Source organism: Equus quagga, chromosome 12 (genome assembly GCF_021613505.1).
Source record: "Equus quagga isolate Etosha38 chromosome 12, UCLA_HA_Equagga_1.0, whole genome shotgun sequence".
NCBI lineage: Eukaryota > Metazoa > Chordata > Mammalia > Perissodactyla > Equidae > Equus > Equus quagga.
Genome location: NC_060278.1, coordinates 106,639,451 through 106,652,223, shown reverse-complemented (window position 1 = coordinate 106,652,223; position 12,773 = coordinate 106,639,451). Strand labels below are relative to the sequence as shown.

General features: G+C 43.5%; 1 protein-coding gene across 7 annotated transcripts in view; it reads left to right on the top strand.

Annotated features, from left to right (window-relative positions):
- LOC124248687 (serine/threonine-protein phosphatase 4 regulatory subunit 1-like) overlaps positions 1-12,773 on the top strand; it is an 80,141-nt gene that overhangs the window by 35,000 nt on the left and 32,368 nt on the right. For all 7 annotated transcript variants that reach the window (XR_006891120.1, XM_046679056.1, XM_046679055.1 and 4 more), the window contains 2 exons: positions 3,192-3,298; positions 4,580-4,722. Coding sequence is in view for 6 of the 7 variants with exons in the window: in XM_046679056.1 (XP_046535012.1) it covers positions 3,192-3,298; positions 4,580-4,722 (250 nt within the window). In the remaining variant the exon portion in view is untranslated. The remainder of the gene's footprint in view (positions 1-3,191; positions 3,299-4,579; positions 4,723-12,773) is intronic.

Sequence of the window (12,773 nt, the reverse complement as noted above, 5' to 3'; positions counted from 1 at the left end):
TGAGCAGAAAGTACAGAATTCCCGTATTCCTTAACTGTCCAAGCGTATCTGACTCTTCCAGACCTGTAGCATATTAATCCTGCTTATTTTAAAGTCCTTTCTGATTGTTCCGACATCTGGGTCCAATGTCTTCACCTCTCCTCGTCTCTGCCTGGCCCCTGCTCATCTTCCCTGCTTACTCCTCCATGTTCTTCTTCTCTGTCTTAAGAATGCCATCGCTGTTTGTCATCATGGATTTCTTGCCTACTTTTCTTGCTTCGACTGTGAGATCCTTCAGGACAGGGCCTGCAGCTTGCTCATCTTCAAGCTTCGTGCCCTGAGTCTAGAGCTAGTTGGGCTAAACTCATGCTTGTAACTACACGAGTCGGTGAGGGAAAGAAGAGACAAAGGCAGGAAGGGTTAATTCCACAGTTATATTTTCAGGGAAGATTGCCATGTAAAATTGAGCCATACTCTTTCTTTATATTTTAAAAAATTCCCAAAAATAATACCTGCTCTTTGAGTCATTTAGCAATTTCAGGAATTAAATAGTGAGAATTTCTCTCTCCACCACTACAATCTTAGGTCATGACTGTGAACAGTTCAGAGTATATCCTTCCAGACTTTTCCCTAAATGAATATGTTATATACCAGTGTGTTTATGTGTACATGTGGTGCACATATTTTCATAAACATAATTTCGTGAGAAAGGGGCTCATACTATATGTAAAATTCTTTACCTTGTTTTTTCTTTTAATGTATCGTGGGCACCTTTCCAACTCAGTGCATATCTACAGGTACCTTTAAAAATGGTTGTATGGTATGCCCGTGCATAGATATATCATAATTTATTTAAGCTTCCCTCTTTTGATAGACATTTTGATTGCAATTCTTTGCTTATCAATGGCTGGCACGCTAGAGGGCTTACTGTGTGCCAGGTACCGTGCTATGAGCTTCCCGTGCGTGAGCTCGTTTAATCTTCACAACACTCTTCTCAGGCATGCAGGCTTTTTCTCTCTTCTTTCATTTCATTAGTAGAGCTGATGGTGAGAAGTATTGAGGGTGATGCTTCTGGACTCTGCTCATCCACTGTGACCTCTTCGGTCATTCCACCATAAAGCAACCAGGTTTGCCAAAGCATCAGTTCATTTGGATCTTTAGCGCTCTCCTGTTCTGTATTCACTGTGGTGGACTTGTCCCTGCTTCAGGGCCCTCTCTTATGCTGTCCTTCACTTTCCTTAAGAGGGCAGCCCCCTTGTGACCACTTGAGGCTGGATGCAGATCTGTTTCTTTGTTCTATGGCCCTAGAAGCAGATTGGGGATCTTAGTTGCTTGATTTCCCTGGGGAGGCTGACATGAATGTGGTCCAGTGAAATGTAATCAGGGACTTTATAGTGTCTGTTTCGACTTCCCTAAGCCTTCTGGCTGCTGGATCTCGACCTTTCATCCCAGGAATAGTGTAAGTCTCTCCAAGGACAGGCTTGAGTTGACGGATTCCTTCCTGTAGGATGCTGAGCCAAAAGACTACCTCTTTAAACTCTGCATTTCTAGTCTTCTTGGCCTGAAAATCAAGGTGGGTTTTGACTTCAGCTGATTCTCCTGATGCGTGGCCAGAAGTGGTGTGTGTTTTTTCCTGGATTATCAGGTACTCAGAGCAGCAGGCAGAGGCAGGCAGGGGTTCCTTTCTGCTGGTTCAAAGAACCTTTCGGAAGTGCTTGCCGCTCTTCTCCCACGCCCAGGCCTCCAGGCCACATAGGCCACTGCTCCTCACACTGACTTTGCCCCTCATCACTGTCTTTGTTTAACACAGCTTTAGTGAGGCGTGTTTGTCATGCAGTAAAATTCACCCACTTAAAGCGTCCAGTGAGACGAGTCTGGGTGAATGTACACAGCCATGCAGCCTTCACCATTACCAAGTTGAATGTTCCCATCACCCCCTCATTTCCCTGTTGGCCGCTTTGCAGTCTGTGCTTCCTTCCCTCACGCTGCTGGCCCAGGCAGCCACCAGTTTGTGATGCTAAAGTTCTGCTCTTTTGGAAAATTTCATGTAAGTGAAATCATGTGGTTTGTGGTCTTTTCTGTCTGGCTTCTTTGACTTAGCAAACTGCATTTGAAATTTATCCCTGTTGTTACCAGTAGTTTCTTCCTTTTTGTTGCTGAGTAATATTTCATTGTATGGATATTCTGTGTTTTGTGTATGCATTCCCCAGTTGACAGACCTGGGCATTTTTCCATTTTATGGCTATTATGAGTAAGGCTACTATGAACATTTGTGTGGAAGCCTTTGTGTGAACATAGTTTAGAAGCCCTTGTGTGGATATATGTTTTCATTTAATTTGGTTAAATATCTAAGAGGGAATTGCTGGGGTCGAATGATAAGTATATATTTAACTTTGTGAGAGACTGCCAAATTGTTTTCCAAATCACCTGTGCTATTTTGCTTTCCTACCGATAATGTCTGTGGGTTCCTGTTGCTCCGTGTCTTTGCCAGCACTAGGTATTGTTATTATAATTTTAGTTTTTCTGGTGGGTTTAGCATTACTTCATTCTGGCTTTTTTGTTTTTTTGGTCTTTGTGTTTTGTCTTGTCTTTAAACTTTGTTTTGAAATAATTTTAGATTTACGGAAGAGTTTTAAAGATAGTAGAGTTCCCTTCCACCTTTTGCCCAGTGTCCTCTAAGGTGGTAGTTCTCCAATGGAGGTGATTTCCCCCAGTGGACATTTGGCAATGTCTGGAGACGTTTTTGGTTGTCACATCATGGGGGGGTAGGAGCCGGGGGGACGCTACTGACACGCAGTGGGTAGAGGCTATTCGAGATTGAAATGGCCATCAGTGCCTCTTTGAGCCTTTTCCTTCTGCATTTATTGGTCACTTAATTCTCTGCCACTGTCATGAGACCTCTCTTCCAAATCTACCTAGGCCTGAAGAATCAGTCAGAAAAGGTGAAAAAACTTTTCCCTGTCCCAAGTGGACAGTTTCGACTTCCAGGGACCACCAGACTGGAGGATATGGGCCCTCTTCCTGTAGGATGTTGACACATCGGAATGACCATCTTTGGATGTTCCTTGCCAGTCTCTCCTCCCTCTGGACAGAAGTTGTTGACTTTCCTTTGATCATTGGTTGTGTTACCTGCTCTTAGCATGACGCCAGGAATCAGTGCACTGGCAGGCAGTGGTGCCCTGTAACCGTGTGGGTCATTTCTGTCTCCACAGTCAGATTATTGCCAGAGGGCTGCTTGATATCTTCCGGGACTTCAGTAACAATGAAGACGACTTCTTAACAGTAATGGAGATTGTGGTCAGATTGTCAGAAGATGCAGGTTTGTACAAGGATTGTATACTTTTATTTTTTACTTCTGCATTTCCAAGAAGTTGTGTATCAACAATGGTAGCTGATTAGAAAAATCTTGTTTATTAATCAGTAAATTTTAAGCACTATACAACCATGAATGGATTTTGTCATGAAGAATGGGCATCTTATTTGGCATCGAATATCCTTATTTTTAGAAATTAGAGTGACTAATGGCTATGAATGCTATTTGCCTTGGGAATTAGGCCTCTTGTATTTCATGAGTTTTGCCAGACTATTGGTTGCTAAGAAATACCAAATCAAAAGAGGTCCTTTGGATTAGAACAATCCCAGTCATTAGTTTCCCTCACCTATGATCTTTGTAGGCTAGTCTTGATTTTTCTTTCTCTTTCTACCTCTCCATGACTGCTATCCTGGAAGAAAAGCAGACTGCCCTATGGTGGACTCTAAGATATTGTCCCTCCCTATCCACTCCCCCCCACGGTGAAGATGAGTAAGATGAGTGAGCAGTGGGGTTGCCAGTACTGACAGCTGCTCTGCACACCCCCAACTCTGCACTTATAATGACTAGTGAACAGCTTCAGAAAGTTTTGGGAATCTTAGGTTTGCTTTAGATTTTGATCATTTTAACTGAAAATAGAAAAATAAGCCTTCTGTATAGCTCCCATATTAGTTTAAAATATTCATATGAATATGACACAACGCTTTTAAAGAGCCCCAAGTGGATGTTTTGAATCCTTAAATGGATTCTCTTGGTAAATGAGTCACCATTTACCGTGCTGAAGCAATTATATATTTGTGTTAAATTTAATGTGGTATATTGGAGCTCGAGCTGCTCTTTTGTTTAATGCTTTGCCTTAGAAATAATTGGGATGCGTGGATTGTGGGGGAGTGCATTTATGAAAGAATTATTTATAATGTATACATTCTGGCTGGAATTTAAATAAGCACAACCCACAGGTCTGGCGTATATGCCATTAGTTGTAATGGCTTTTGGATGCTGGCCCAGCATGCAGACTTCTTGCTCCCTCCTCGATTTATATATGGCTTGTTATAATAGAGTTGTCATTCTCTCTTCTTTTTATGTTTTTATATTGCGTTATGGCTTATTAGCTTTTTAAGCCTGTCTGTAGCATAAATACTCTAAATGGGAAATGATTTTTAAACTGCATTTGTCTAATTTCCTTGATGAAGTATTTTAGTAAGAAAGGCAGAAACTATCAGTATATACTATATAAGATGCTTGGCTTATTCTTATATAATTCTCTTTTTTTATTTTTTATTGCTGCAGAGCCCACAGTGCGGTCTGAGCTGATGGAACAGATTCCTCCTATTGCCATTTTTTTACAAGAAAACAGATCAAATTTTCCACTGATGTTCTCTGAATATCTCATACCTATTGTAGTGAGGTACCTCACAGATCCAAACAATCAGGTATGGAAAAGTGCAACCTTGCGATCTCTGGAGCAAGTTCTCTTCAGTCTTATTTCAGCTGATATTCACCATTCAGAAAGCAGCACCCTAGAGTTAAGTGATTCAAGAACAAAAGGTCTATTTGTGCCAGTCCCTCTAGTCACGTGGCGAGATAGACAGCACTCGTTCTTATTATCATGGGATGTTTCTTTTTTTTTTTTAAGCTTTTGTTATGGAAAATTTCAAACACACGTAACAGTGGAGAGAATATTAAAATGAATGCCCACGTACTCTTCACCCAGCTTCAACTATCATTAACATTTGACCATTTTTTTCTCCTTTATCTTACCCAGATAAATCCAGCCCAGATAAAAGCATTTCCCAGACACCATATCATTTCAACTGTAAATCCTTTAATGTCGCTCTATAAGAAATATAGACGCTTGAAAAAAAAGTAACGATAACACCATTATCACAGGTATAAAAATTATCAATAGTTCCTTAATATCGTCTAGTATCTAGTCATTGTTTAAATTTTCTCATAAATCTGTTTTTTTGCAGATAGTCTGTTTATATCAGAATATACACAAGGTCCACACATTGCGTTTGGTTGATGTGTCTTTTAAGTCTCTTTTAATTTATAACAGTTCCCCCTTCCCTGTAATTTAGGTCATTAGTCCTATCGGATTTCCCACGTTTGGGATCTGGCTGATTACATCCTCTGTGTGTTGTTTGAGATGTTTCTCTATCCCCAGTATTTCCTGCAGTTGGTGTTTAAGTCTAGAGGCTCGAGCAGACTCAGATTTTTGTATAGTGTAGTGAGAATACCTTTTAGGTGCTGCTGTGTTTTCCTGCTGCATCAAATCAGGGAGCACAAAGGCAGTGTCATCACTGAATTCAGGTTTTGTCAGCCTTATCTGTTCATTGCAGAGTTCCCCATCAACCTATGGGCAGCCATTGGCCATCGTTGCCTAGATCCAGGATTTCATTAGAGGATGTAAAAATATGATCCTCTAATTCCATCATTCCTCCTTAATTTAATAGCTGGACTTCTCCTATAAAGAACTTCCCCCTCAGCTATTTGGTAACCCTGGAAAACCTGTTTGCCTAGGGAAGATAGGATAAAAGCTTTATTTTTTCCCTTTATTTTCCAATTTCTAGAATAATTGGTTGGTGCCCTAATAATCTACAAAGGTTACCAATTAGGTTTTTAAAATTTCTTTGAGTATGATTATGAACTCCTGGATTTTAACAAGTTAGGTAGGTTTTAATCCATTGTAGTCATCATTCTTTTTGATGATCAAATTGTCCTACCTTTGACCAGTGGAGACCCTTCAAGTTGTCTCCTGAATCTTCTTGATCTAACCCAGTAGACTCTGACACCTCACCTCTGCCTGGAATCAGCTATTTCTCCAAGGAACCCTGGTTCCTTTACAAGGGAAATGATAATAAGAAACCAGAATCTGAGGCCTGGGGTGCTCGTTGCTACAGGATTGGTCATTGCCTCTAGTGGCAGAGCAATTTATTTTCTTAAAAAAGTAAAAATTCTTCATGAGTGTATATTGATATTTCCAACTCAAATTTAGGATTATAGGGCTTTTTACTTGTTTGATTTTATATTTGTATCTTTTTTTTTAACACAGTACAAATCTTGCTTCTTAATGGCATTAATGTATGTATATGTGTGTATCCAAAATAAAAATACCAGTAATATTACTAACAATATGATAGGATTACTGAATATAGTTTAAGATTTCTTTGTGTTTCTTTTGTTTTTAGGCTATCTCCCACTAGAGATGTACCGTCCTATTATTATTACTGTGTTCTAAAGTCACTTGCATTAACCCTTCTCTCTGTGGTTAAGCTGCCAAGTTGATACACAGGCTCATTTGTTCCATTTATTTTTTATATTAGGAATTGCTTCAGTTTTTACATTTTTATTTAATTTAAATGGAATTATTCAAAATGTTTTTTACATGATTCCAAAGTCAAAACTATAAAACAAAGTACATTCAGAGAAGTCTGACTTCCCTCCCTATCCCCCCAACCTATTCTCTCCTTCCCCTATAGCTAACCATTTTTATTAGGTTTTAGTTTATTCTTACCTCTAAAAAATACACACAGGCAAATAACTGTAAGAGGATATGCATATATCCATGTATTCTGCACTGCCTTGTCCCTTTCTCAGGTGCAAGATGACACACTGTACCTGAGGCTCTGCCCCCTGCCTTGCCCACTGGCTAGGCTGCCCTGGAGATCAGTCCATAGCAGTCTAGGGAAAGCTTCCTCATTCCTTTTCCTGGCAGTGTAGTACTCCACTGGGGAGAAGTATCAGAGTTTACTGATAGACATTTCTGACAGACAAAGGAGTTATTTCTACTTTTTTGTCACTTAAAAATTTTTGCAACAAGTAGCCTTGCATCATTTTTATTTGTGTCAGTTTATTTTGGGGATGGATTTCCACAAAGGCTAGAAGTATTTGTAATTTTTATTTATATGCCAAGTTTTCATTATTGTTATTTTCAAGAAATTCTACTGTTTTGCCTTGTATTTCTCCTTTGATCCAAGCATTTTTAAAAGAGCACTCACTTTTAATCGTTAAACAGTGTGATAAAATTAAATGTAATTTTCAAATAAGGAAAGAAGTTATCCTGTTTCTACTTTGCTAACATCAGTATTTTTATTATTTTTGCATTTTCTTCTCCAGGTGCTTACATTTTTTTCCACATGGGTCTAATCATAATGTGATGTAATTTTTTCTGTTCATTCATTTATTCAGACAGTTTCTGAGTGCCCATTATGAACCCAGCACAGTGCATCTTGCTGGGGATAAGGAGATGAGGACAGATTTTCTGCCCCAGAGAGCTCATCTACATGTCGTAGACATTGTACATCTTCTTAATCTTCATAGTTTCAATTTTTTTGAATGCTTAGGTTTCTTTCGGTGTTTTGTACTATGGATGCGGTGAGCATCATAAAGCATGCGGTTATATTCTTCTATAGGCTTTTCTTTTTCCTTTGGATACATTCTTGAAAATGAAGTTATACTGGGTCAGGGGAGTTGACATTTCCCTGACCTTTGTCATATATCATTGCCATATATTTGATTCCAGAAGGGTAGAGGCAAGAACTGTGGTTTTGACCCCAGGCTCTAGCCTGCTGCCTGACACTCAGCCTGTGTTTGCTCAAGAGTTGTGTCAATGGCCAAGAGCAGGACTTCCCTGCTGTCAGCCCGTGCTGCAGATGCACTTCAACAGCCATCCCCGCTGCTCCCCGCTCCTGCTGTCACTCCTTCTCCCCTGGGGTCTCCAGAACTGTCTTAGCTCTGAAATCCCAAAGATAACCTTCCCCTCTGTCACCACAACTTGCCATCCTTCCTTCTGTCCCACCACCCTGAGCCTTCCTGCCCTGGAGGACTCTGGTTCCCTGCCTCCCATTGTCCTCCTGCCTTTACTTCCTGTTCTCCCTCAGCTGCTGCCTTTATCATCCCACCATTTCAGGCCCGTCCCCACCCTGCATTTTTTATCCTTTTGACAGTGCTTCCACCACACTGGCTCTACCTGCCCATCCCCAGCCCACGGGCTCCTCCATCCCAGGTTGCTGAGCTTGGTGGGGGGAGTCCCATCATGCATTGATTGGTGCCATTGCAAATTTATGGATTCCAATCACAGCAGGACTTGCAGCGCTGCTTGGCAATCCTTTTACTTGTCCCTCATCAGCTGCTTTTCACATTATCCTTGGCAGCTCTTTTAGACCTTTGCCACTTTGATCAAGCCTCTTCACCTCACCCTGTCTCGCACCAAGCAGGTGACCTTGCCTTTTACTTCACAGAGAAAATGGAGGCCTTCAGTTTTCATCCGCTATTCCAATGAATGGAACCACCATCTACTTTGTTCAGTTTCCCGGAGCCACAACCTGGGAACCATCAAAATCCTTCCTTCTTTCACCTCCTGCATCTAGTTAGACCACGCCATGTCTCTTTTGTTTCTATAATAAAAACGTAACCCCTTGAGTACACCCCCTTCGCCAATCCTGTCGTCTTTAAACACAGAAATATGATGAAGTCATATCTTACTGAACGTTCTTTGGACTCTTTAATGCCATGAGACAAATCCCAGACTCCTGGTTGGGCTACCTGTCCCCATCCCGCCATTGACACTACAGGCATCAGCCCAGTTCCTGTCATTCTGCTGATGCTGACCTCCTTGCTCCTTCTGAATGCCCCTTCTCTCTTAGTCCTGTCAGTCTCTACCTCACTTTAACAGATGCCGACCCTTCCAGATATCCACACTCTTGGGTGCTGGGAGTGCCTGAAGGTCCCCAGTGAGTTAGGATTCTTAATTCGATAAAGATGCAGATTTTTTTGCATGTAGGAATGGATATTCCAGGTCCTACTCAGCATCTGCATCTCAGGACAGCTTATCTTTCTCTATTCATCATCAGGTACTTTTCATGGCCATTGAACATGCAGTGACTTGTGAGGTATGCAATTCACAAAATCGGGCATGGTATCAATATTACTGTGACTACTACTACTGCTAACAGCTGCCATTTCTTGAGCTCACTGTGTGACATGCCATGCTCCAGGATTGGCATGGATTATTTTATTTACTCTCGACCACCTTGTGAAGGATGGGTATGCTTGTTAATTCATCCTTGTTTCCGAGGTGAGGAACCCGAGGTGCAGAGAAGTATAGGCATGTGTGTTGGGAGCTGCTGAGCTGGAGAAGGAGCGCAGGGTGTCAGGTCCCATTTCATGAGGTTCATCTGTTGTATGCTTTGGGATTGCCCAGACTCTACTGGATATTGTACCCAATAGTTTCTCTCCTATTCTGGGCTCTGAGCCCCTGACTGTAGGAACTAGATCTTATTTTATTTATCTCTGTGACCTAGCACATGGTCTGGTACCTGGTATATTTTTAGTAAAGATTTGTAGAACTAAATTGGCTGTAAACTCTCCATTTGGTAATGTAGCCACATTTCTTCAGTGGTCCTAAGCTACTTGCCTTCTGTCTCAAGGGAATGGATGTCTCACTGCCTTCTTAAGTCTGAGGTCTTCATTTCCTTTGGTCCTGTCTCCTTACGTTTTTGCTTATTTTTCCAGTGTCTCTCATTGGCTTTTCTCTTTCAATTACAATCATGCCTAAGTCTCCTCTTTCTGTTCCCTGGCCTTGACCCTGAGTTCCCCACCACTCCTTTCCCTGAGGCCAAGCTTCTTGCAGGAGGAGAGGACTCTCTGCAGCCTCAGCCCCTACATGGGCTCCCTTTCTGGTGTCAGCCCCTGGTGCCCTGCAGCCGATGCCCCCCACAGCCAGGTGACGGTATCTGGCCCCGGACTCAACTAATCTCAGTGTGAAATCCAATGTTTTTGTTTTTTCAAAGATAGTTTCAGTTTTTAAACTATCCTGAGATATTTTAATCACACAAGAGGTTTGTGTAGTAAAGACCCGTGTATTTACTGCTTATATTCAGCAAATGTTTGCGTGGTGCAGTTTTGCTTCGAGCTTTTTTGTTTTTTATTTCTGGGTTATACGTATGGTTGAAACTGCTCTGTGCCCCTTCTCGTCACCCTCTTCTCCCTTCGTCCCCTTCCATCGGAAACTACCATCCTGCGCTTGGTGTGTCCCTGCCCATCCAGGGTTTATAGTCACACCACTTACGTGAGTGGCCCTGAAGAAGAGAGTGTCTTGTTTTGGGTGCTTTAAAGCCTTACAGAAATGGTGTCAGACTGTACTCTCCATTCTGCCGCTTGCTTTTATTCCTCCATTTTTAAGATCTGTCCACATTGATGCAGAGAGCTCTTGGTCACTCATTTTAACTGTTTATGGTATTGCATTTATATTTTTCCCACAATTTATTTATCTATCCGGTGTCTTCTCTTCTTTTTACTCCTTTGCTTGATCCATTTGCACCATGTCACTGTTAACTACTTTTAGCTTTTCGAAGAAACCCTTCTTGGATGCCCACTAGGGTAATGTTGCCTTACCCTGGCAATAGAGATGAAAAGGTGACCAGGACATGTTCTCTGTTTCTCCTGGAGCTCATCATCAGGCAGATCTGGACTGGGATTGTCTGAACCTTCCTTCCCTTGGCTTCTAATAATACGACCTCAGTAACAATAACAGTCAGCATTTACTTGGGGCTTACTGTGCCCCTGACAGTGTTCTAAGCCCTTTACGTAGATTAGGTCGTTTCATCCCTGCAGCCACCCTGTGAGATGGGTCCTCCTAGTGTCCACTTTACAGATGAAGAAATGGAGGCTCAGAGAGGCTAAGTCCCTTGTCCAAAGTGGCCCAGCTAGTAATTGCAGAATGCCGATGAGGGCGCAGTGTTCCAACCGCTGCAGTCTCACGTGTTGCGTGCTTACGTGTCCTCTCAGCCGCTTCCCTTCCTTCATGCCTGCGTCTTCCCCGGTCTCTGTCACTAGCCCTGGTCCTTGCCTGCCCTTCAGGGTGTTTTCTGGTCTTTTTCTCATGGTGCCAGGATCCCCTCAATGGTCTCATCTGCTTCCATGGGCCTAGGGGCATCCACGTGCATGGGAACACCAGACTACTGGCCTTCACCTGGGTCTCTGGAGTCTGTGAGTTGCTGACCTCTATCTTCACAGCCCAGGAGTGGCTCTCCCTGGAGATCTACCGTGTCGCATGGAGCTCAGACTCTCCAGCGCCTGCACCTCTCCCTACCCTCACTCTTGGTTCTCCTTCCATTTTCTCCATCTGGTTAATGGTGGCCTGAGGCCAAGACCCGAGAGTCAACTTTGATTTTCTATAATCGTCTTCAGTGACACACTCAACTCTCTTCCGCAGTGTCTTTCAAACCTGCCCCTCTGCTTTCTTTCTTTCTTTTTTTTTTGTGGGGAAGATTAGCCCTGAGCTAACATCTGCTGCCAATCCTCCTCTTTTTGCTGAGGAAGACTGGCCCTGAGCTAACATCCGTGCCCATCTTCCTCTGCTGTATATGTGGGATGCCTGTCACAGCATGGCTTGCCACGTGGTGCCATGTCCACAGCCGGGATCTGAACTGGTGAACCCTGGGCTGCCAAAGTGGAACGTGTGAACTTAACCTCTACGCCACCGGCCCCCTGCCCCTCTGCTTCCTGTCCTCTACCCCCCAAATCCATGCTTGGGTCAAAGCTGGAAGCTTCTCTGCCTGGGAGCCCCTCACCTGCTCTCTCAGCTTTCAGAACCATTTGAGGTTTCTAAACTGTCACCCTCAGTGAATCCATGTCTGATCTTGTCACTCTGCTTTGCAACCCTTGGGGCTCCCTAGTGCACCAGAGGTCTTGGTGGTGCACTGAAAACCTTTCCTACTCCGACCTCGGCTGGCCCTCCAGCCTCCTGCCCCACCACTCCGCCACGCTGCCGTCCGTTCTTCTCACACGTCTCCAGACTTCACCTCTCTGTATCTCTGAGCATGCTGGTGTATGAGCATCGCTTGGTGTATTAGTGTCCTGGGGCTGCCGTAACAAAGTACCACTCACTGGGTGGCTTAAAATGACAGAAATTTATTCTCTCACACTTCTGGAGGCCAGAAGTTGAAAATCAAGGGGTTGTCTGGATTGCGCTCACTCTGGAGTCCCCAGGCTAGAATCCCTTCCTGGCCTCTTCCAGCTACTGGTGGCTCCCGGCTTCCTTGGCTTGTGGCTGCATCACTCCAGTCTCTGCCTCTTTCTTCACAGGACCTCCTCCTCTTCTGTCTTCTCCTCTTGCCGTTCTCTTATGAGGACACTTGTGATTGTATTTAGGGCCCACCCTGATAATCCTGAATGCTTCCAAGATCCTTAACTTAATCACGTCTGCAAAGACTGTTTTTCCAGAGAAGGCCACATGCTGAGATTCCAAGGATTTGACGTGGACCTAACTTTTGGGGGCCACCCTTCTGCCACCCTTGGCAGGTTTCTGACTGCCTTCGACATCTGGCTCCACGTCTGCTCAAGGCTTCCCCTCCCTGCTTGGAGCGTCCCCCCCCAGCGCTGCTGCCTTCTGGCATTCTCGGCCATCCTGGGATTGGGTCAGGTAGTGAGGTGGCTGGTGGGTCTGGCTCTTCTGGTCTGTGCTCCTCTCGTGTTCTCT